We start from the raw sequence: 26,435 nt of genomic DNA, 5'->3' as shown, positions 1-26,435 counted from the left end.
TAGCATACAAAACTGTAAACATTAATTTAATAAGGCTGAGAATCATAAAATGCAATCTTAATTACTGGAAACTAGAATAATCAGCTGAACTGAGGCAGACAAGACAATTAACTCTTTAGAAAGGAGTTTACAGCTGCTAGGGTGGGACTAACATCCCAAGAGAGTTGGCATAGTCATTACTTTGAAGTGCACAATGGTTTGGAGTAAACCAGCAACGCCACATAAGATCTCTTCATTCTGCATGTATTTTGAATATTCTGCAGCCCTTAGAATTTCCCCCAATATTTTATGTTTCTGTTGTCTGCCAGCCCCAGGGCTTAGTAATAAATCTCCGTGCCAGGTCTCCTTCATGGTGGCGGCTAAGCTGTCATCAGGTGAAAGTGCAGACTAGATGCTAGTGTTGGATCTCTGCAGGCGTCCATGTCGTGTTATCCCTCTCCTATCTACAACTATCAAGGCCTGCTTAATAACGAGTAGAGTTTCTTGCATGTTGTACTCTCCTGGGGGGAACTTCACTGGCCTGCCAGGTAGAAACCTTCTGATTTCCCAACTGTCCCCTACTTTTAGTTGGGAAAACTTTTTACAGCTTCTTCTCTGCTCTAGTTTTTACCCCTCACCTTGATGTATTCAAAGAAAAGAAGCATGCTCTTTGTACTATCAGGATAAGCAAAGAAGACGTCAGAGCCTCCTCGTGTAAGATGGACTCACCTTTCCCCTGATTATTATTTCTACTTTGATTTCAGCTTTCTTAAATATTGGTACCAAAATTGTGCAAAGATTTCTGTCTGGCTGTATGGGAGAATGCTTTTCAAACTGGGTAACCTTCTGTAAAGACGAACTTTTCGTCCAAGTTCAAAGTCAAAAGCATCAGAAAGCTGAGAGTTATCACCCTGAGGATAAAATATATGGAGCTTTTAAACCGTAAACGCTGTGCTTGACAGCATTTCTGTCACTTACAGCAGGACAAAATGACACCGTCTGCTCTGCAAGTGGCAGTGCTTTTTTTTCTCAGTGTGTTCATTTCTCTGCTTTTCATTCTCTGGTCCCTCATTTCTGACTCATCATATGAACAGAGCAAAAGAAGAATGAGAACTGGTAGCTGAGGCTTCATGGTTTTCTTCTGGGATCACCACACTCTCACTCTCATCAGCCATGCTGCCCCTGCACGCCAAGGGCCAAGTGTTTCCCAGTTCTGTAATTCCCTAAGTCGCAACAGAATTACAAAACAAGCGAAAGTGTGACTTTGTGGAGCTAAAATTCTGATCCCAAATTATGGATGTGATAGGCAAATTTAGGTGACGTTTGCGCTTTCTGAATATAGGGGATGATTTAACCTTTGCCACAGTGTTTTAAGAGCTCAGATTTTGGAATATGGAATAATCATAATCATTAAATTAGGTAAAATATTCATCAGCATCACCAGTTCCCATTTAAAAAGATTTAAAATGAGAATGAGGTTAAGAAGTTACCTACTAAAACTAACAAAACTCACAGACTAGGGGAAAAAATCTTAATAAAGCGACATCTAGTGGCTACACAGAGACATGACTGAAACTCGAGTAGTTGGCCCCAGAGCAATGCTGTGCACAGCCTGTGAAGTTCAAGGCAATACAGGTGCGGCAATAAAAGCAAATGCCATGTAATTTTGAAAGGAACATGGCTTTTAAAAAAGTCTGCTTTTAGGTGGCACTTGTCTCTCAGAGAACAGCGCATCCCTCGAACACAGGGCAAGTCATGTTCTAACATGAGAACTGGGTCCCACCGCAGTCTGAAATATTAAAATTTACTTCAATGGGCAAGGATTTCTGACCCTAGATTTTAATTCCAGATTTAATACTGACCAACTCTGTGAACCTAATGCTTCTTGGCTTGAGTTTTTCTGTCTGCGAACTAGGGACAACACAGGGAAAACTTTTGTTTCCGCGTGGCTTTCCAGCAGTGCGTTATTAAGTCTGTTCTTACAAAATGTTGCTGTTTTGAGATGGAAAATGCTACTAAGGAGCTTGATATTGTGAGACATTTTAAAAATAGTCTTCTAATGACAGGTAATTGAATTGATCATGCACAGGAGATGGAGAAGCTGGTATGCTGCTCAGATTGAAGGGAAAGAAAGTGAAAACAAGTATTGTTAAAACAGTTCAATTTAGTCTTTCTCTCTCAGAAGTGGTGCATTTGGAAGACTTTGGAGAGGACAATTCTATGTCACCACTGTCCCATATGCACAAATTGTATTTGTTAGACAACGTGTTTCACCTTTTAAAAGCTGACATGGTCATGCTGTGTAGCCTTTTTTCTAAATCAGCATAACCATTTTCTCCGTAGCTTCACTAAGAACACCGGCATGCAGGAGTGGAAGCAGTTAATACAGTGTGTATCAGTACAGCAGAGCTATCCTGTGTTTCAGACAGTAACTATGGCCGAAGCCCAGTTTACATGGGGCATCAGCCAGCAGAGCTGCTCAGTCAGGATCACATCAACTGACACAGCTACTCTGACAGACACCTGGAATGGTAGTGCTGCTTCTCTCACCAATGCATGGAGCAGCATGGTGCTTCCAGGGTTGGGAATACTTCCCATCTTTGTATCCTGATGAAAACTTTTTATTAATTATTTTTTTTCATTTTTAATTGTTAGCACAAATTTTGCTACTCTTGGTGTTTTCTGTGTGTATCAAAGTTTCCCTTATCTTTTTCTTTTGTGTTTTATATTTTCTTGAGATTTAATATTTTTTTAAATACAATTCCCGCTTGAGGGAATATAAGGATTAGAATTTGATGGCATGAAGTGCTGAAATAGTACAAATTTCAGCAATCTCTGAAATGTCTGTTGCTCCTTAGTTTGAATATATAGTGTCTTTGTTATGTTTTATTTCATTCCATGTGCATTCATCAGCTTTGAGTCTCTTCAACGATAGTAACTTAATATTAATAAGTCATATTTGACAGGAGCACTGAAGTTTGTATGTTGCCAAGAGCAGTTTTACACAGGAGATGGATATTTTAGGGCTCTTACATATAATCAACTGAAAATATGACTATAGCTTACTAAATTTGCTGTTCATATGTAACAGAACTATATTTGTCTTGGAGGTAGTTTCTATCTACGTATTTTTTCCTAGAAAGCAAAATATTTTTAAACAATCTTGCACACTAAGGATTGGATCGCAGTTTCTGATGGTTTTTCATGATACATCTCTTATTTTAAAGAATTATTATTTCCATAGTAAGTTTCAATGATAATCAGTAAGGTTTGACAGTAAGTTTTAATGACAGAAAATATAATTGCACCTTTATATGGAGAGACAACTGATTTCCTGATTGGCAAAGATATCTGATGACACTTCAGAACTGACTGATGGGGTTGTGTTTGTACAAAACTAATCTATGTTGAACAACTGTTATGGTTTTAGAAAACCCACAACAGTTTATTGTCGTTTAGATAGTTTTTCTATCACCCAGTGATGCTTCCCCAGCCAGGAAGGGGAATCGGAAAAAACCAAGGAAACCCAGGGGTTGAAATATAAACAGATTTAGTAGAATAAGACTAGGTAATTAATGTTAATAGCACTAAAGAACCAATATTGATCCCGATAGCAATGTAAAATATACAAGGATTATACCCAGCCAATTCTATCAGTAGGAAGCTGTGCTGCACTCCCAGCAGTGGACAGCAAATATCGGACGCTGCGAGTGCTACAGCTTCAGGAGGAAAGGAAGGGCTCGGGGGTCCAGCACTGGGGCAAGAAGTTCTCTGGGTCACCACCATCAAGGGACACAGCACTTCACAGCAAATTTTCTAATATCTATTGAATGTGACATTCGTGGTATGAAATAATCCTGTTGGCCAGCTTGGGTCAAGTGCCCAGGTCTTGGTCCTCCTCATCCCTGCACCTGGCAAGCTCAAAAAACACAGAGACCTTGAAATCCACACACCATAGCTGGCTGCAAAGTAAATATTTTCACAAATTCAGACACTAGAGTCTTCTAAAAATGCAGTTTTCCCAAGCATTAAAAGAGAAATTAGTCCTGTGTCGTTCAAACCAGGACAATCACGTGATTAAATTCAGGCTTGGACTCAGGTTGAAGTGTTTTGTGTGCAACTGGGTTGCATGTCTATGGGGTTTTAGAGGTAATACTGTAGGAAATAGAAAATTTAGAAGAGAAATGAGACTCCAAACTGTAGAGAGTTTTATCTTCAAGTGTGAGTCCAAGAGAAACATTGGTTTTCATCTCCTCCACCCCTCCCCAGCTCCTCCTCCTTCTCTCCCATCATCCAGTAACAGATTATAAATGGAAGCAAAGGCATCATGCTGGGTCTAAGCAAAATGCCCCAATTCCAATTCTTCAAGAACTCTAGGTCAGGATTTTACTCCTTGGTTCTGGCCTAGAGCTTGATATGTGGGGTGCTAGGCGGGTCATTCACTTTGAACCACTGTTATGAAAACAGGGCAGGGGGATCAGTTAGTAAAGACTACCTACAGAATATGTTGTAGTGGTGGCCAGAGAATAACCTAATGCTGGAAAACACAGAAAAATTACTTCCTAGTTTACCGCAGTCTTTTAAATGTTTCTATAAAGCAGAAAGCCAATGACTACTGTGTTAAGGACTCAAAGCATACTGGCAAACTGCCTGATAGGGCAAATAAGGACATCTCACAATCCAGTCTTCACAATCCTTCCTAAACAAGAGGAAGAAGCAATTTATTGCATTCTGTCATTAGACAAATATTCAGTTCTCAAATATAACAGTACTGAGTATTTTATTGAAACTTGTAGACATCAGCCTGCACTCTCTGTATGTTCAGGGTTTTGCAAGCTGTTTCCATTACAAAAAGAAATCGGTGCTGAAGCCGGATGGTTAATTACTTAAATCCTTTTTATTCACCAAAAAATGTAGGCAAAACACTGTTCCTCTCAACACAGTAGGCAGATTCCATGTTTATGCTTCCAAACTTTCTTTTCCAGAAACCACTCTGTTTATAAAGCTTTCTCTGAGGAAGAGAATTCTTTTGTTATCTCTTTACTTTGTTGTGGTTTTTATTTTCTTTTAAATTGCATCTCATTCATTAGGGCAAGAAGAGTGTTTTTCAGCCATATAGAACTAATAAATCCAACTCTTTTAAAAGCCTGTTTATTTCTGCTGTCTGCTGTGACAGTGAACTTCCTAGGTAGTCTATATTTTGCATGAGATACTAGTTATTGATACTGATCATGGATCAGTAGAAAGCATAACCTCCACTGTCTGTATAATTAATGCAAGTGTTGGAAAGTGGCTGTAATCAGAAGAATGTGCTCCTGTTGGTTTTTGTTTTTAATTAAGGATGAGTAAGATGGGACAAAATGCTTATCCATCCACTGGCCAAATGGTATGATAGAATGTGCTTCACAATGCGATAAGTATCTTCCAGTGAGCTTTATGGCGGGAAAGGCTGTCTGTAACAAAAGGTTCTAGACACTAGTTGGCCCAGCTGTGATTACTCTTCAGGCCGAAATCTCCCCATGTATTATTCAGGTTGTCACGTGAGTCGTAAGTCCACTGAAAAAGATTAAATTTTAGATATGCAGATAAGCTACGCACATTTTAATTTATGTTAACTGATACTGAGAGTCAATGTTCAAGTTACTTTCTTATTTTTTGGTGGCATCAGCTCATTTACATTAAAGTTGAACCAGTGGAAGCGATCAATTTAGGAGCTCTCAGGGGTCCTCCCAATCTCTCATTCTCCAGCGCAATGAAAGTAACGTGCGGCACAAACGACCAGTTACATTGCTTACATTGCCGATAGGAGCTTTGACTGCAGCACCCCAAGCTTGCTGTATAGCAAACTGGGAAACCAAGGGACTTTTGCACAAGTTAGCTGCTTGAGTCACTTGACTTCCCAAAAGGCTTACATGGTCTGTGCCACTGCTACTATTAGTATCCGAAACAGCTGACGTAAAACCTAGATTGCCTCTGCTACAGTCACACCTCTTGTTGGCACTGCGGAGGAACCCAGATGGAGCAGCTGCTGCTTACCTACCCTCTCTAAGCACCAGTGCTGCTTTTCAGCAACTGTGGGGAGACTGGGACAGGAGGTCCAGCAAATTAGCCATAATTTTAAAGTGTGCTGTCCTTTCTGTATAATGTCTGTCTCATAATTCTTTCCCTTGCCCTAGAGTTAGAGAAGCTTTACCTATGAAAAGCCATCCTGTTCAGAAAAGAAAGAAATGAGAATTTCTAAATTGCTGAGTATTTCTTGTGAGGAAAATCCAAATGTAAAATGCCTCATTACTGATCACAGTGGTGTAGTTGCTATTGTGGTGAAGTTAATGTTAGATTTTTTAAAATAAAAAAGTCCATTTCATTTCACTTTTCACGGCTTTATAACCAGCAGAGGCTCCAGTGCATTTCAGAGAGGAAATTTTTTCACTCATACTTTTATTGTGTGAAGTGCAGATCAGAGTGTGCTCTGTAAAGTAGAATAGTCCAAAGCCACACTGCCAGCTATGGTCTTGTCTCAACCCCTTTTTACAAAGTGTTCTTTGAACACCTTTTTATCTCATCTTTTCAGCACACATGGTACACCCTTTCTCTGAAATACAGGGCATGTATTTCCCATTCTTGTGAGTAGTGTTGTCTCTTTGAGACTACCCCTGAGGACCATCTCTGTGAGTTTTGTAACTGTAACTCTGCCTTGCAAAATATGTAAAAATCAGTACTATGGTGCTTTTATTTTTAAAATCAGTACCTGATGCTCCAGATGATCTACGTTCTACATAAGATACTCTTTTGCTAATTAATAATGGACAGTGAGATTTCCTAGCTGGCTGTTAAGAACTCCATTTATTGACATTAAATTGTTACACAATTGTCTTAAAATCTAGGGGCCGCAGAATGCATTTCAGTAGGCAGAGTGTGAAATAATTACTTTTGTAAAAGAAAGAAAGACAAGCTGGAGGGTATCGTCATTCCTTTAAACTAACCTCTCCTGGAAAGTTCTTTGCATCACCATTCAGCTGATTGATACTGTGTGGGAGGAAGGGTTTTATTTAGAAAGGTGCAGCTGAAGGCTCAGTTTGCGCAGTTAGGTGTGTGCAATTTTATTGAAGTAAATGGAGTCCTGTGCAGGGAGCAAGCTGTGGCTCATGTTATTTTCCAATGCCTACAGAAACCCCTCCATCTTCCATCCTCTATGTGCATTACAGAACAAATAGGGAGAGCAAACAAAAAGTACCTTTGACTCTTCAAATACAGGCGGTACCTGTTTGCAATAGGAGATGGCCAGCTCTGTGTCACCTAGGGAGAGGTAAGTAGCACCCAGGTCTTGACAGATCTGCCACTGGCTCCACTGATAATCTGCAGGAGGCCACACTATATCCATCTCTGTAATTCAAATGGAAAACATTTCATTTGCAATGAATACGAATGTTTCCATTGATTTCAATGGTCTTTAAATTAGGAGCTTGTTGTGTAATCAAACATGGAGAGAGGATGAGAAGATATGTGTCAAACAGAATAGTTTTGGCTATAACACAAAGATTGAATTATATTTAAAAAGAAAATCTGGTTGGCAGTTATGTAAGAGTATTTTATGACGTTTGTTTCTGACTTGGGAAAGGAGGAGAGCCTGGCAAGGAAATGTTTTGTTCTAAATCCTGGCAAGCATATTCATACGCCAAAAATGCTGCTTTGTCTACTTTTCATTTTTCTGAATTCTGTAGACACCAGAAAACACCCACATGTGTGTTTGTGGGTATTTGTTCTTTTGTGAGAATGTAGATTCATCATGTGAATATGGATTCAGAGGATTAAAAAATGGAGTATCACAGCTATTTCACACGTACATGTTGTAAACCTAAAGTTTTCTCAGTATGCATTCTGAAGAGAAAAATACCCAATTCAGTAGAAATATTGCCTTGATTGTCTATTCGCTTATACAAGTTTTACGTTAGTGCAACCTTAATGCTTTCATTGGACTTACTCCTGATTTAATACATTGCAAGCGAAAACAGAATCAAGCCTATATGCTTTTGAAGACTTTCGCTAGTTTTTTGGTAGGTTGCTGATTTAGTCAGAGAGTCATAATCTCAGAAGAATACTAATCAAGTGATCGTTATCAAAAACATCTCAATTTCTTGAAGACATTTTTCATAACTTATTTGGCACCTGGGCTTTTTTGTACTCTGGGTTTCAGTCTGTTGTAGACTAATAGAAATGATCTATAAAGAGCTGGAAATGATGTTTTACTAGAAATTTGAAATTGTGTTTGCTAAAGGCAGTTTTGTAACTGTCTTCGCAAATACATCAAGAGCCTGGTGATAGTAAAACTGAGCTATGCCATAGCTTTCTAGATGGCCATAAGCATATGCTGAATAGAAAGGATTTTGTCTCTCAGTTTTTTACTCCTAGAGGACCTGTAGCAAAGATTAGTGTGAATGACTCATAAGCCATTTCTACATAAACAGTTTTAAACATCTTCCTGTACACAGTATGAACAACTGTCTCCAAGAATATAGCATTAAAGTTATTAGAACAAGTATTTTTAAAGTATCAGTACTTTACATTTAAATGTATTACATTTTCATTTTTATGGTCTTAAATGTAGGACATATCCTGAAGAGAAACTCCAAAAACATATTATATCGGAGGCTGAATAAAATAACTTACAGTTCCTTCATAATCAGTGCAAAACTTTAGAAAAAAATCCTTCATTAGAACGTTTATCTTTCACATCTTAACATTGTGGGACCTCAGATGTGGGTTAGATAGTTCACAGAGTCTGAGATCTAAAGAAGCTGACAAGTATCCTTTTAAGATGGATTTAGTGCATAACGTGTTTCAGCTAACCTGGCTGAGGGGAACAGTTTATGGAGTCCCAGTTTATGGAGTCCTGGTTTCTGCTTCACCATTAGAGTTGCAAGAGCAATTGCAGTATATGTCATACCAAGAGGTAGTGAATAATTCTGTCTTCTGCAGTAGAATTCTGTCTCTACCTTACTTTTGTAGTGATTTTATAGTGAGGAATGTCCAAACTTTAGTATCCAACACACAGCAATGAAAATGATACATGCAAGTATTTCAACAGCTTGTGTAGCAGCTGACAAATGATGTGTAGGAAGGTTTGTTCTCTTAACTGTGTATGTGCTAAATACTTACTGGTCCCCACCTTTTAAATATGAAACACTAAATAATGAAATTTAAAGCAGTAGAAGCTCTTAGCAAAAACGTGCTTTTATGTAATACGTGCCTTATATTTCATTATGCAATGAGGATAAACCTAAAATGTCAAGACAGGACTTAAAATTTAATCTTCACTCCCACACCGGACATTAACTTGGACTTTATGTGAATCCAAGGGCATTCAAACATATTTTGAAAAACATTGGTTGGCCAGCTGTCTATAATTAGCAAAGGAACTCAATAACACTTCAGTAGTAATAAAAACCGTATCAAACATTTGTACTAACCAAACTTAAACTTCAGGAAGTGTAAGAATCCTGTAGTGGAACCTTTAACGATTATTTTCTACCACATGGACTAAACAGGAATGATGAAAATGAGCTGTAGCGCATGGTTTAAATGTTGTATGACCAGTAAGATATCTACATAATATACTAAACAGAAGAAGGTACAATCTGAGATACCATAACTTTCAATTAAGTTTATACTGAAATAATTTTGTATTGGAATAACTTGTCACGCATTTCCAGAGGGCAGAAGAAACAATTTGCCTACATCCCGTTACTAAATAAATTCTGTAATGCATTATAAATGGGAAATTCTAAAATTAATATTTCAGAATTTCCCGTCTTAGAAATCTATAGCAATTCATCATTTGATAGGGAATACAGAGATTCTAATTAGGTTATTTTACAAAACATTTAATGTCGAAATTATTCAATGAGAGTGCTTTCTAATCCTCCAAATGTGCCTGTGTGAGCTACACTGAGTAGGTGTGCCTCTTTCAAACCTGTTCCCTGCTGTTCCTGAATACTCATTTGCATTTCTAGGACTGATTTTGGACACGACCTGCTACCTTGTGTTTGTCTGACGATGGCTGGGGTGTTGATGGAACCAGCCGCTCTCCCACCTATGCTCCGCTTGCCCCAACCCGGTGCCATGAATTGTGGTCCTGCCTGTGCTGTGGTTGTTCACAGCTTCCCTCACCAAGCAGCCCTTCTCTTACTGCTCCCTGATGGTGAGTCCAAGAAAGGGTGGAAAGATTTCTATAAAGGAACTGGAGAATTTCTAGAAAGCTGCAAAAAAAATTCTTAGAAAGTGAGGGGAGAATTACTAGAAAGCATCAGGGACATCCCCAGAACGCAGCATGTGAATTCTAGTACACTCTGTCAAAGTTTGAAGAAAGTGTAGGAAAAATTCCTAAAGACCAGACATTCCTAGAAAGTGCCAGGTGAATTTCTGGAAAGTATAAGGATTTCTAGAGTGTAGATGGGCAAGCCGTAGAAAGTAGTGGGGAAATTCCCAGAGAGCAGTGAATGAATTACTAGAAGCCAGAAGATTAATTCCTAGAAAGCCTCAGGAGTATTGCTAAAATGGACTGCTGTAATTCCTAGAAAGAATTCCTAGGAGAAATCTAAGAGAGCTCTTGAAAATGTCCAGAGTAAGGATTTCCCAGCAACCTGCAGAAAAAGTCCTTGGAAGTGCCAGAAAATACCAGCATTGGTTAAAGATCCAGTTTTCTTTATAAATCTTCAGAAAATATAATTTTTATACCTTTAAGCGCAATATCTTGTTTTGTTTGAAAACTTGATGCTTCATTCTGGCCTTAGACATTCTTCCTTTTCATTGTTTTATTGAAAATATTCTCTCTTTCATCGATGAATTGTGATTTCACAGTCAGCAGCTTGTGAGTTCAAATGAAGGAGAAGGAAGTGGAACTAATGAACTTCCAGGAAGAAAACCTTGCTGTGATGCAGATCATCTTAATAAACAAAGAACAGGGAAGCAGGAAAAAAGAATATAGGCTCTCAGCAGACTCAGTGAGATTGTTTCCCATGAGAAGTTACCAGTTCTTAATGAAATAGATGAATCTGTTAAAATGTACTGTTCCCTTTTCAGTGTATAATATCCCAGCTTTCTGAGCAAAATGCATGACTAGTCCAATATGAAATGATTTAGGAGGGTGCCAATATAGTAGTCATGTATAGAGACAAGTGAAGAGAAAGATGAACCTCCAAAATGGAGCCTGCCTAGACCCGACTATTTGTACATATTTTTATGAAAATTCATCCCTACCTTTGCCCTCCAAAGTCGTGTTGACTGAAATGTTTTTCCCTTCCTTCTTGTATGACAGCATGACCCAGCAGACTGGGCCCTCGACCGTGTCTCTGCCAGGCCCTGCTCTTGCTTGTCCGCTTCCAAGCATGAATTTTACCAGCTCAGTTTACTTCTGTGTCTGCTTTCCCATTGAACCAGAGCTCCCCAACCACTGTGGAGCACTGGGAGATTTGTGAGCGAAAAGCACCATCTGAGTACTTGGTGGCTAACTAAACAGAAGGATACCTTCTTCAGGAAGAATTCTATTCATTTCAATAGACTTTGGGCCTGAGCAGGCCCCGCAGGTTATGCTAACGTGGACATGTAATAAATACATATTCCTTGGGGAACCTAATAACCAGATTTTCATACCAATGACTGATGAATGCACCATAGGGCTTGACATGGCTAAAGGCATTTAAAATATTGGGCATATTGAATAGTTACAAGCCGACATATGAATCTCTTGGGGCGTATTCCTTCTAGATAGGAAGTTCCCCATTGTAAATGGTTTCCTTGCTTTAAGGCACCAGACTTTTAATTCAGCCTTTATTGCAAATGTGTCTGGTTAATGTTAAATTAAAACACTCCAGGAAATCTGTACTTTTCACTGTATTTGCTATTTATGTAAATCTTTGGACAGCATCCATTGCTCCAAGATCAAGTTAATTGGAAACATAGAGCAACAGGCGTGAACACAGTCCCAGCAGAGCATTCTATGTCTGATGCTGAACTGTTAATCTTTATTATTCTTCTAAGACATTCTCCAGATTTCCACACTGTGAAATCTTAAGATGCCAGGTTAAGGCACAGTCTTTTATACTGAGTCTTGTCTTTTTTTCTGAAGGCTATTCATGTTCAGCAAATCATTTTAGGTAAACATTGTAAGGCAGGTTGATGTAAAGCTAAATCTGTGCCCTGTTGACTTGGGGCTTTGGCCTGCGTTTGCAAGGTTTGGGTAGATTCAGAGGTCAGAGTCCATGTCTACGGCCACAGATGCTATGCTGATTCACACATCTGCAGCCTGTGGAATGTGCTTCTCTGAATGAATGACAACCCACCGCGCAGATCTGCTGCCTCTCTGTGATGTTTCAGTGACATTTTTTGCTGACATAAGTCTTTGTAGACTGCTCACAGGTTTTATACTAGGACAGCTCTCTGTTGCATGAGGCCGTTTTCCCCACTGCAGATTTGCATAGCTTTGACAAAATGTTTCTCTGCTTGGCTGAAACAGTTTGAGCATAATGCAGCCCAACATGTTTGCCCAGAAAACAGCACAGCAGTCACAGCAGTAAGTAACCATAGCTAGGGATACAGAAAGTTTAGGAACTATCACTTGGCTATGTATTTTTCTCCTATGATGAGTCTATTTGGGTGAAGTAGCTTATTCTACATTGAAGTCTTTTGCCAGCCTAGTTACACTGATTTTAAGTTTAACAAATCACACGTTACCTGCCAGCATAGTCAGGCCAGCAAAAGCTGTAATGTATGTGTACCTAATCACAAAGTTAATTAACTGTCTGTGTGCTGAGACTGATAGTTAGCAAGATATTTTTGATCAAGTGAAATTAATGCAGAAGAACAGGCCACTCAAAGTGGCTTTTTTGGTCTGAGCTCCCCCACGTAAAATGTGCCACTCAAGTAGAAGAATTGCTTGAGAATAGCAAGATTCTCTGAGACAACCAAAACTAAGATCTAAAGTTGGTGTTTGTATCATGAACTTTCCCTTAAGCAGGCCACAGTGATGACAGCGAGGGAGGAAGTTTCCTCTTTGATTGCAGGCATTGCTATGGCAGTTTGCAGATGTTAGTTTTCAGGAAAAGAAGCTTTCATGGAAATTAGATGTATTTGCAGAGAGGAGTTTTTACTCTGTCATACTGGCTTTGAAACTGGTGCAAGGCTGAGAAGTGCCACATCCCAGAGTAACGTTAGTAGGATTCAGCTCCAAGTTGCTTAATCAAGAATTATAAAGAGTAACTACAAGTAACAGCATTTTCTTACTTTGTCAAGTGAACACAAAAGTTACCACAGGACAGCCAATCCCCCAAACTGGGGCAAAAGGACAGTGTCAGCAGGGTGTTCCTTGGCCAATTAACTTCAGGAACAGGTGAGGCTAATTAGCCCCAGCTGAAGCCTTATTACTCTGTCTATATAGCTCCTGGGACCCAAGCTAGTATCTTTAGCCAGTCATGTAAAAAGTATGGTACTGCCTTTGGAAAACTGCAACTTTTCTAGTTAACAAATCCTGCTTGGCTACCCCAGGATGCAGGTATGTGCAGCCAGTCAGTCTTTAGCACTGCCACTTTTGAGGATTTTTGCTCCAAGTCATATAGTCATCTCCCTCCCTCCCTCCCTTTTGATCACAGCTGCATCTTGTTTTCTTTGCCTTTTGGTAAGTACAGCTGGTCAGCCTCAAAAAGCAGAGAGGGGGTCTGCTGTGTTTGCAAAGCAACTGCCAAGTCTGACTAGGGTATCTTTGTTGCCTTTCCTGGGTTTGTATGCTCTAACAGCTCTTCTGAAATACCTGATGGTTTTTGAGCTTTATTTCATTGTAATTTTAGGGATCACTGTCTTTCTCCACAGATCTTATGGACTTTATCAGGCACTTGACTCCTTTTTGTAACTCGCCTTCTGCAATATGGGTAGCCCCAACACCGAGGAGACCTAGCTGTGTTTTCTTCTCAGACGTGCTCTCAGGTAAAAGGTATGCCTTTTAAAAAGTACTCAGTGCCTGGAGTACTTCATTGTTATTTAAAGACTTAGTCCTAGCTTTTGATGAAGTTTTCATTTCATGTAGAACAGACAGTGGTTGTTTGGTGGCCCGGACTTTGGAGGAATTTGAGAGTAAACTGCAGGATATATTTTTTTAAAATCAAATTCAAACTGTGAAAGCAAATAAAAATTTGCGTAACTTACATTTTAAAACTGAATTGACTGTATTTTCTAATGTATGTGCATCTTTTGGTTTTGCACTCATAATGACCTAAGAATTATAATCCTGAGAGTACTGGTTGTTTTTTTTCTGGATGGGGAAGATGAATATGATATTTGAAAGTGTCTTTGGGAAGGTCAAATATGGCTTACATATATAAGAGGGTGAAGTAAGCAGTGCCAAGATTTCTTGCAACGTGTTTCACTGAGACTAAATACAATGTGTCATTAGGTCTTTATGGGCTAACCTTTGTAGAAAGTATAAATTACTTTCAAATGAGGGCTATCTGCTGAGGGTTAGATGTTAAAAATGTTTACCTCTGTGTTTATAGTTTTCTAAATTTAAGTTAGCAGCAGTGTGGGCAACTCCTTTAAATATTGCATGTTTCCAAAGAGTTTGACTGAAGCACACCATTCTAATGGATTATTTACTGCTGACACCACTGGCTGTTACCATGAGATAAACAGGTTAAATAATGACTACATGATTTTAGTTGCTATAATTGTAAGTGGGCAACTACTAAAGTATGCAAGTATATCTGGTAAGCCTGGATCAAAATAATCTAGCATGAAAAGAATGATTAATTATCCATGAAATGTGTGAATCCCTCAGAAAAAGCAGTTTTATCCTAGGAGGTATTGAGTATAAGTTTTATGTATGCCCATTGAGAACCTGATTCAGAACTCAATAAAAACAGTGAGCCTACTTTCAGTGGGAATAAAGTCCTAAATTAATACGCTGCATTAATTCCTATGGCAAATATGGACCTGGTCAATTAATCATGACTGCAGTTCAAAACCGTGGCCCTTCAGCAGCCTCCAAACAGTCAGGAGGATTTTTCAGGAACCTAAAAATTCTAATGCATTTCTTGGGTTTGGAGATACACTCGGTCCATTTGGTATGTCTCAAGTTTTGGAGCTTTTTAAAGTATGTTTCATTTTCTTATGTGAACCTCAAACCATGAATAAGTTTATTTTTTAATCATTTACAAAACTTTGAGAATTTTGGAGTATGTTTTCATACTGTTGTGTTTACTTCAAACCACGAATAAGTTTGCTTTTAATCACTGTTATTAAAGCTGAGGCAAACTTGTGGGAACGTGATTTGATTTGAGTTTTAATTTTCTCTGAACACGATGCAAAACAAAAAAAACCCAAAAACTTCTGGAACAGAAATACACAGCTTGTATTGTAACATTAGTTCCATCTATCCTGGGAACTCATTAGTTTCTCATTATCTTTGGTCTAAACATAATGTTCTATTAAGTAATTAAGCAATGAATTTGCTATCCTATTTGTCGTAATAATATGCTTAAGTATACATAATTCTCTATTGGTAAATGATACTGTGGAAACATTGCTCTGCTTAGAAATCATTAGTTCGTAAGAAAGAAATTAGAGTGACAGGAAATTTGTGGTCCCACAAGATCAAATGCCATTTTGTGGCAACACTGGGCAATGTACTAAGAGTATACACTATATGTAGCTTTCAATGTAAGTCTACACAGCCTATCTTTTCTCTAAGGATAATAACTTTTTTTGATAACATTTCACTTCCATAGTGCTCCTAATATGACAAGGGGAGAGAACACACAGCACAAGTGATATCTTTTTATTGCCTGGTTTACATAATTTTTCTTCTATGTGGTCTCTGCAAGATATTTTCTGGCTGTGTGTTATTGTTTAATCCAGTGACTTTTTTGTTTGGACTAGACTTTTAGGTTCCTAGGCTCCTGAATTTGCTTATTGAACCCCCTATATATAAACTACCTGAAAACTAGAAACTGTTAATAGGTTGACGTCTCAAACTTTTTGTCCTCGATGACATAGCGTTCATGTTTTCTCTAATGTTTTAAAACTTCTTCAATACTCAGAAGCTATAGCATTTGCAAAGGGGGAAGAAATAAAATTAATAGGGGAAAAGTTTAAAATATCATATGATGTGTGCCTTTAATTCTGTTATCTTCAGAGGTTGAAAAGAGGAGAAGTCAAATTTGTTACAGTTAAAATATTCTCTGATTGAAAAATTGAGCAAGAAATACTTTTTTCTATTTTGTGGCTTCCTAATAAATCAAAAAATGTAATTTTGGATAGAGACCCAGTTCTAATGTACATTTCGTAGATTGCAAAATTTTTCCCTAGCTGGGATTTAACCAGTCATGCTTCCATATCCTTAATTCATGCCAGCAGCCTGCTTCATACCTGCAAAGGTTTATTACTGTTTTATATATAGTCTGTTCGGAATGTGGGTACACAGAAGAACATCATTCAGGGTTCATAAGAAAATGCCTTTTTTTTTTTTTTCCTAGTATAAACCTTGAGGAAAATACTTGTGTGTAGGTAACTTGGATGCTAAATTCAGAATGCCTTTGCAATTCACCTGCAACTATTACAGATTTTATAGCCCTTCTTGTCACAGCCATAGCTGATAGCTCTCTACAAAAGGGTGGAGAAAGCTTACTTTTGTGGTGTCCAGGACGTGGAAGTCATTTTAAGAGGCTGTTCAGTTTTTCACAGGCAAATGTGTCTCTAATTTTTTGGGTCTTCAACACCGCAGTAGGAAAAAGATGTTATCCCTTAGGAAAATCTCAGATATTGACTAAGGAGTAAATCATTAGATCAGAACGTTGCTGACATGAGATATTCCAATGTGCTATTTCAATAATAAGCACTTGCTTTGCTTTAAAGATTTTATTAAGATTCCCAGGAGGGCAAGACAACCAATCAGCTTAACGATAAGCTCCAGCTCACTCTGGAGCATTTAGCTCATGTTACTGTATGGGTCACTTTGCCACACTCTAGCTGCTTCCCTGGAGCTCCATTAGCTGGTAGCTAATCGTGTAATGGAAGCAGCCCTTTCCCCCAGAAACCTCTTGCATACAAAGGTAACTGTTTATTTCTATCTCTAAAAATACTGGTGACACACTTTTTTGTATAAGTACAAAAAATAACCTAAAAATAGAACTGTAGCTGGAATCTGAGCTACTTAGCTTGGATTAATGTGTTTATTAAAAATCTAGAGGTTTTGGATAGTCTTGTGAGATACACGTGACCTTTTCAAGATAGTCCCCAGAGATACTCGTTATACTGTCCAAAAGCAGCATAAAGTAGTTCAGTCTCATACAAACAACATAATGAAGGGAACTTTGAGCCTAGTAATGGGATAAGAACACAGTAGTCCTGCTCAAATCATCTTTCCAAGTATACTACAGTTGTCAAATATTGCAATTGGTGCAAGGTTTTTCTGTCTCTGGATAGAAGTAAGTTTTGTCCTTTCATTGCTGAATATAAAGAGTCAACTGCTTCTTTTAGTAAGCTTATGTGAAATGCTACTCTGTGTAACAAGGAACCAGAATCCACCTCTGAAACTGTGCGTGCTTTATAGTGATCTTGGTTTACTGGAAGTCTGTCTGATCATAAAAACTAGCCATCACTTTTGGCATCTGTTGGAAATTGTATTATTAGCAATCTCAGCAGAGAGGTCAAGGACTGCACAAATTGTTGTAGGGGAGATAGATTAGCCTACACCAAGGCCTAAGTTTGGGGTCAAGGATTATTGTGGAGCAGCAGAGAGAAGCTCCATATCCTATTATCATCCGCAGTACTATGGGGCCTCATCATGGTGCCTAGTATCATACGAATGTAACAAAACAAATGTCTGCACTCAGACATTAAGTCTCCCCATCTGGGCACCTGACCTGAGTGGCCTAAGTGTGGCATTTCCTATTTGCATTACATTTGCTCACTCCATTTCATACTTACACAGCTGCCAACTACAGAAACCACCTCTTTAAAAAAAAAAAACCCACAACAAAACAAAAGAAAAACCAGTAGGATCAATAGACTTTGTTCTTACAAATTAATTTTTAACAAGTTAGCATTTGAAAAATCTTCTAATTAAGACATTCATATAAGCAAAGAGCTTAATAAAGTGCAGACATAGTCCATGTATTTTAAGACTGAGACAGCTAAATAAAATTTTTTGAACTAATGTGATCTTGCTGTACTCATCACACTTACTATGTATATTTTACATCAAAATAATGTTTCCATAGTGTTTATATCACTGTGTCACAGTCTTAAAAAAAAAATAAATACGGTAAATAATGGTGATAAACAGCATCCTGTCCAAATAAAACTTTTAAAAACAGGCTTTGTTTTAAAAAAAAAATAAAATGTACTAGTGAGTATGGGGCTGATTATTAAAGCTTACAAGTGCTGTGGCTTTTGATACATGACTGATTAAAAGTTTTCTAGGTGGTGTTGCAGTATTGATGTTCTGGAGGGGGGGGCGGGAAAGAAGGTTTCTTTAAAGTGCAGCCTTCTGCCAGGAACTGCTCTTTGCTGGGTAAATGCTCATGGCAGCAGCCTCAGCAACTTACATTCACCTCTTCCATCAGATTTTGTAGCATCCCTTGGTCAAAGTTGCTCAGCAGAGGAATCTCATGCTTGAAGTACCTCCTTATGCTTCAGTGCTACATTTGCCACAGTAGAGATGTTTGGGTTTTTTTTTCTGTCCAAGCTTTTATCTGACCCTTATTGCAGAGCAGCTGGACACCTTTAGTCAGCACTGCACCTCTCCTAGGTAGGCTGGCTGTCCTCTTCCTCTCATACCGGTGAAGCTGAGGTACCACTACAGCCGATGTGCTAGATGTTGCTTTTGATAAAGCTGTCCTATGGAAAAAAGGACTGTTTTGACAGTGAAAATTCTTCCAAAACCTCTGTAGGAGGAAGATTTGTGGGATGGAGGCCTCTAGGACTGACTGAGCAGCTGCAGGTTTTTTGGAAGCCTGCTGTGTAACACATTGCTCTTCCACATTCAGATGCACCATGTGCATGGAGGCACAGAGCTTTCCTGTGTGTACCAAAGCTGAGGAGTGAGATGATCATGAAGGAAGATGTGTTTATTATCACACAAAATAAAAGCACACAAGAAATGACTGCATTTGTGTTTATTTAGGAAAAAAAAAATATTAAAGATTCACAAGAGTTGGAACAGGGCATAATACCTTTGAGAGCATCAGGAAAAAAAGATGACAGGAGCAAAGGTCATAGCCAAAGGCTGTGATGCTACAAATCTATTAAGGAAAATAAGTTTGGAAGTGAGGCAAACTAAGTCTTTTTGGGGATGGTTATCTCAGTCATGGTAATGTTAAAACACCATCAAAAGGCTCAGATCATAGGAGTTCTGTTACAACACTTCATTTTTATAAACTGTATGCATTTGCTAAATGGGAATGGAGTGAGGTTTCTACATCTGGAGAGAAATGATTTTATTTTTAGGATAGCTGTGCTCTGAGGTTTACTTAATATTTTTTTAGGGACATATGTTTGTTTCTGGCTTTCTAATTTCTAATGAAATTACCTGAAACCAAATGTACAAATGAGAACTTCGTTAACATTAAACACTTTCCACCCAGCATCTGGAAGACAAGCTCATTCTTGCTGATTCACGTACCATATCCTGTAACACAGTGTAGCTAACTACCCAGTTTCTCAGGGTCGATCTGTTATAACAAATAAAATCCACCAATGCCTGAGCTATGTCTCTTGTTCTAGGATTTCCCTTGGGGGAAATCCAGATCCCGTGTACTGTAGATCTCCCTTAGTGGGATAATTATTGTCCTACCAGGTTGCTCTAAGCAACGCATCCGATCAAAAGCAAGGAAAAAGAGTGTAATTGCCAGGTGAGTTGTTTGAAGACCAGTTTACTAGCAGTATACATTTTGAAATTGTCTAGAACCATATGCTTTTTGAAATACACCTTGGAATTCCTTTTTTTTTTTTTTGGCTTCATGGAAATGAAATATTTTGGATGGGGCCTAGTGCTCAATGGATATGTAAGGCTGGTGGCACACAGTCAAGACAGGAGCCTGAGAGAGAGAGCACCAGAGGCCTGCTGCCAGTTGTGCTAGAAAACCAGGTAGGAGATGTGGAAGAGGCGGCTACAGATTCACTTGCAGGCAGGGTAAATATTTTAGGTAGACTTTTGTCCTTTGTTTTAAAGCTGTACTGTTCAGTTTATTAAGAACCACCTGTGATAGCAAATAGGGCTTTTAATGGCTCCTGGTATTCTTTTTGTGACAGAGCAGGTTGAAAGCTGTGTGTTTGTATCAATATTTTGTTCAGCCATCACATTACTTGCATCAGAAGTGCTAGTGATGTTTGCACATACGTTATGTTTGCAAATGGCCCGTGTCTTTGAAGCATTCCTCTGTGAAGACTATTCATAGGTGTGAAGAATACATGTTTCTGAGTCAAGGTTTGCCTGTTGTTACTTTTCTCCCCCAAGACTTGCTGGAACAGCCTTTGCACTTGCTTTGTCTCCTGGGATTCCATGATAATCTGGCAGCTGGATTCATGTCTCTTTTTATTTGTGTTTCTGATAGCTGTTCTTCAGTGTTAGCATCTTCAAAAACGTATGTTGTTTCTATAGCCTGAAAAGCATGAACCCACTGGGGATTACATGTGTATGAGATGAAATTCTCTCTGCACTGAAGCCAAACAGGCTTTCTTCCTTAGATGGCAGAATGGTTATGTAGCAGAGGTTTTCTGTAGTGCATAGCCATCAGTTGCCAATGTCTTGAACATTTGAGGTGGAAATGAAGATAAAACAATTCTGGTCTTGGTATCGTTCAGTTTTAATGGAAAAGTCTTTACTGCCTCTTGTGAGGGGCTGCAGCGGGGTTCATAGGGCTGAAAATTAATTCAAGGAAGTTACTACTGTGTTTTCCCTTATTCCTACTGAGATTTGCATTTTTTTCCTACTTTTACTTCTTTTCAATAATCTGAAAATGTTCAAATCCTCAATTTTTTCCCCTTTAGTATAGGAAAAAAACACTACAACCCCACTGCAATTAAATCCTTTTATTCTCAAATATAATTTATTTTATAAGTCTACTTAAAAGGCATTGACAAAACAGCCAGCTCTCTAATTTAGCAATGTTTTTTGCCAAGCATGTGCTGCTTCTTTTGCTTCATGTTTATTATTTGATGCCTTGGTGACGCTACAGAAAGTGTTGCATCTGTTTAATTCTGGTTGAGATTGTTCATTTCCTTTTGTTCAGATGCTGACTTTTCAAGCCTTAATGTATTGTTTGCTTTGTTGCTTTTTCAGTCACAGCCCTGTTAGTAACTAGAAGGCAGGCAAGGTTTCCCGAGAAGATTTGTGCAGTGAAACAAAGTACTGTTATTTCTGAGGGTGTGGAAAGTATCCTTCACCTATCAGACTATTATGTGATTTATGCCGAGGAAATAGTAGTATTCATGTGCCTAAACCGGTCCTCTTGGTGATATTGAGAATGTTTGAATTTGCATCCAAGACAGGCGTGAGTTTTCTGAGAGGTGAACAAAAAGACCATCCTCTGATGGTGTTACTTCATACTGTTATCTCTTTATTTCCATGCTCCCCAGTAAAATGTATGCTATTTTCCGAAGTACCCAAGCATTTATCAATCAGCCTTTTGGCTGACCTCTGGCCAAAAAGGCTTGCTTTGCTTTACCAGCTTTTGAAGTTTTCCCTCTTCTTTATTATTGCTTTATTTGTCAGCATAGCACGTAGCAGGATCTTTACTCTCAGTTTCTGGATGGTTGGAGCAATGTTTGTAGTGTGAAAGCAAAGCTTGATTTCTTGTAATTTAAAGCAGCCTGTTCAGTCCCTAGGCAGGTCAGAGCGGACCCATATTAGTCTGTCCTCACCTGTCATGGAAAAGGAGCTAACTGAGTCATCCAGCCAGAAAGCTTGATCATCACTCATTTAAGGTGCTGTAATACTCATATTCCCTATCTTAGTAATACCCTTTCAGGGAAGTTGTGGTCAGCAAAGAGGGACAAATTACATAATTATGCCATGTCTAGCTTCATACTGTATGGCTTTCTTTAACACTTGATTCAAATATGTAAAGAAACACCAATGACTAAAAATATTTACGTACTACTTTCTCCTCTATGCCATTAGAGTACGCACATAAGCAGAAAGACACCAACACTCACAGTACAACAATAAGAGGGTTTTTTAATGTCATAAGTGCAAAATAGAAGATAAAAATCCATACTACTGACTGATATTTGTGGATGATCTTAGCTATTTTTAATAGTGGTTTGAAAAAGGAAGGCTTTAAAAACTGTGCATGTTTGAAAGTAGTAGTCTGTTACGCAATAACAATTGTACTAAACAGAAAAAGAGCAGCTGTTACTGGAAGTTACATTTAATTGTTGTATTTTCCAGCACAAGGTTGTTTGGTGGGAACAGTGGGGAAAAAATGCAAGCAACTGCCAAAAACCAAGCGTGTGAGGTGAAACTTGAATTTGCTCTCATGAGAACTTTGTAAGATTCATAAGTAACTGAGAAAAGCATGCTGTATTGAAATCTCTGGAGATCTATTGTACTGTATAGAGACAGAGCACAGCACACAGTGCTGGCAGGAGAAAGAAAGGAGAACAGAAAATTGGAGAGGCTGACAGGAAGGTAAGGGTCATTACGATGGATGGAGGATAAAATGCCTACTGCCACTTCAAATCGGGTTGTGGGGGTTTGTTTTGTTTTGCTTTGTTTTCTTTTGTGGCTTCCTCAGTAAATTTGAAGCTCCTGATCTTTGCCTCTTCCACTGCCCCCACAGAACAGGTTTTCACGTGCTTTTTAAATGAAAGGAGCAAAGCGTGTCCCTGTTACAAATCTGTAGAGTAGAAGATAGATAAATTAGCTTGGGGGATTTTGTAAGCACTGTAGGCCAGATCTGATTGATATATGCATGCCTTAAAAGTAATCTCTGAAGAGGGACTTAAGCAAAATATCCCACCTATGTTCTGGCTGTCATTAGACTGGTGGGAAAGCTGTGGCAGAAAGCGTTCCGAGGCAGGCTGCAGGCAGGAACAGGAGAAGGTCCAGAGGCGAGGGGCCTGGCCCTCTTGTTGCACGGTGCCTCCTGGCCCAGCAGTGGCCATTACTCATGCGGGAGCATTTCTCTGCTTTGGCACTGCTTTTGACCCACAAAATCTGCCACAGAGGCTGCACTCTGGGAATACAGCTTGTTAGTCAATGTGTTCTTCCAGCACAAGGCTATAAAACATTGTAGGTCATAACAGGCAGCTATTTATTTCTTAATATGTCCTTAGGTGCCAGAGGGGAGATTTTTTTACAAAAATAAAAATAGTACTGGAATGCATTTATTAGGGATTGTCTGTATTTATTTTGAACCACAACACATTCATCCAGATCCAGTCAAAACTACAAGAAAGTACAGTTTCCACTATATTCTGAGCTCGATGCTCTGAGCCCTTATCCTTGCCTGTATTGCCTCCCGTTGTGAATAATTCCACTGGCTTCTATGAAACAACATGCAGTAGCCAACCTTTAACCCAGAACTATTTGCAGGATCACTCTCCAAATTACTTCAATACTAAGTTTAGCTCTAAAGAACAAAAAAAAAAAAAAACCAAACCAGACTGAAAGTTGAGCAATGCTCTGAAAATGAATTTTTTTCAACATTAAAACAATCAAGCCTGATTACTGTTAATTCATTAACCAGAATGTCTTACAGCTGGAAAAGCTGTTTCTTGTTGCTGACTGTATAATATTAATTTAACATGAGTGCAACCACTGAATACCAGTTGATACTACAAAATTGCATAGTTTATGCAAAGTAAAATACTTCTGTTTTGCACAAAAGAGATTGTGCTGTCTGCAGAATGTTATGGCATGAGATGATTATTATGCTCCCATTATATTATGGAGGTACTGGTCATGACTCTGTAATTAAGACTCAACTGAGTTTTGTCCCTAAATCGGGAATTCATTCTTATACTTATAAATGTAAATTATGTCAAATCTGAGACAGAGATATAACACCTTGATCCTGAATGAAATTCTGGAGCTGGTGAAGTCAGTACAAATTGTGGTATTAGTACCATGCATCTTCAAAGAATGTACAAACCTATTCACTAGTTAATTAAAGTTTAAAAATAAGTTGTTTTGTTTTTTTTTTTAAACAAACACAAAATTAACAACAATTTGTTGAGAGCATATTTTGGATATGGCTGTGCTATCACGCTAGTGTGTCACTGCTTATGATTTGCATGTAGATAACTTCAGACAAGTAAATATCACACAGAAATTCAGTGCATAGGAATGGCATAAATGAGAAACAAGATTTCATGTTGATTTAAAGGCAGGACCTGTTGCGATCAGAAGGATTTTGAGAAAATGTACAACTTGTATACCTTGGCCAATGCACAGACACGCAAGTGTGGGCTGGTCACTCAGTAGGCTGTATAAATAAACTGTCTCTTTCTCATTCCTGACCTGTATTCTGCTTTTCCCCATGTTTTTGATGGTGTATTAAAGGAAGCAATATTGTGAAGCATGTGAAGCCTACAGACTATGCAAAATTCTAGCACAATAAGCAATAATCTGCTTCTATCATTTCACACCAAATCAGTTACTTCTGGTTAATTGGCTGTCTATTTTTATTTTCTGCACAGACATTTCATGTTAGATGTTGGCGCCAGTGGAAGAATAAGCACTTTTCAGACCTGAGGGCAGCCCTCTGGCTGTTCCTACCTATGTAATCCCTCTCCTGATGCAGATGGCTGGTGGCCACCTAGGAGTGCTCGTGCCAGGTGTCACTGAGGGGTGAAAGACAGCACTTGCTGCAAGGAGGAGCAAAAGGAGGCTCAGTCTGCAATCGCTTTTGCACACCATTTTGTCTCATGTAGTGCAGTTTATCAATATACAGGACAGATGAACTAGCTTGTCTGTGCTGCCAATATAAGGTCTACAGTTAGGAATAATTTCCACATTGTACTCTTGATTCTCCCGTATTTGCCTCTGCTTGGGTTGAAGACTGATTCTGTAAACCTTCCCTTGTTACTGCGGCTCTCCAGATAATGACACAATGCAGTCAAATGTGGATGGGTATACCTATATTAGTTTTTCACTCATATCAGAGAAATGCTGAATCAAATGAGCATTTTGCACAGGGTTGATATGGTCTCTGGGTAACCTGAGTTCACTAGTTCTGTAAGTTTTCTTCAGAAACATAATTAAAATTGGAAAAATAGTGCCTCAAATGAAGAGCATCATCTGACTTACAGCTGCAGCAAGCAAAACTTTGCTTGACCTGCTAGTTCTCTCCCTTTGCTGCCATGAATTCAGCAGGGCATACCAGGAGGGAGCATGATAGACATGTGACACAGGCCCAATCTGCCCAAATGCTGAAGCAGATTCTCTCCGCAGTATTTTGCAAAATATTTCTGTGGATACTTCACCAAAGTGCACTGGCAACAAGAAGGGTTCCTCCCTTCAGGAGTGAGATCAGAAAAATACTGTAGAATTCTAAGGAGCAGAATTGTAGGAGTCCAAAGGGAATAGCATCCTAAAATGAGGGCATTGAACTTGGTACCCTGAAGTTTTGCCCTGAAAATAGCTCCGGAGCATCACTGAACAGGATGTCTATTTATTCACGATCACCACCACCAACCATATATATGTATACATATTAGAAATGAACTTTCATTTAATTGGATACATTCAATTCACAATGATTAAGCAGAAATAATTTCATTTTTCAAGGCTGGATATTTAGTGAGTGGTGTACGTCCAACCGCTTTTCTTTAGTGATAGAGAACCCATGCTTCAGAACTCAGATATGGAGCTGGCCTTCCTTGGGGAATTCAGAACTAGGACTAAGTCTGAGACCAGTTTCTAATTTTAATTACTGCTACCAAAATAAAAATTACTCCTGAAAAGCTGATGACCACCCCCCAAGTAGATCAGCAGCAGAAGGCCTCTTTAAAGCTTCTACAGATATAGGCCTTGTGCTGACCTCTGCACAGCATAAGCCTCTGCTGCTGGCCCATCTCCACAGGAGTTAATTTTATCCAGAAAGCACAGTGGAAGAGGTTCATATTGATATTCTAGGTTGGGATTTTAATATTGGGTAGCATAAAGGTCAAGAAAATGATTTAAAAATAACTGAATATTATCGCTATGAAGAGCATGTGCAGAAGTACAGCTTTATCTTTTTGGTGTTGATTTTATCACACACAGTTTTTACCTTGTGTGATCGTATTCTGAATTACTAAACCTTATCACTGATGAGTTGATTCCTTGCTGTTCAATTCATGACTCCATAAAAACTTAGTAAGCTATTTAGAACCACTTCAATTGCCATTTAGGCAATTCAGGTATTGTTTTTAATTTTCAGATGAGCCATTCTTAAATAATGGCTCTAAGAAGTGAGCAGTGCTCT

At 38.7% G+C, this 26,435-nt stretch overlaps 1 protein-coding gene across 1 annotated transcript in view; it reads right to left on the bottom strand.

Moving 5' to 3' along the window:
* LIPC (lipase, hepatic) overlaps positions 1-7,360 on the bottom strand; it is a 94,259-nt gene extending 86,899 nt beyond the window's left edge. Inside the window, exons 1-2 of the mRNA XM_009885775.1 lie at positions 7,214-7,360; positions 840-890 (exon numbers count right to left, since the gene is read on the bottom strand). Coding sequence (XP_009884077.1) covers positions 840-890; positions 7,214-7,360 — 198 coding nt within the window. The remainder of the gene's footprint in view (positions 1-839; positions 891-7,213) is intronic.
* Positions 7,361-26,435: the final 19,075 nt, after the last annotated feature.

This window comes from Charadrius vociferus, unplaced genomic scaffold, assembly GCF_000708025.1.
Source record: "Charadrius vociferus isolate BGI_N301 unplaced genomic scaffold, ASM70802v2 scaffold325, whole genome shotgun sequence".
NCBI classification, from domain to species: Eukaryota; Metazoa; Chordata; class Aves; order Charadriiformes; family Charadriidae; genus Charadrius; species Charadrius vociferus.
Note: the sequence above shows the minus strand (reverse complement) of the source record. Positions and strands in the feature narration are given on the sequence as shown.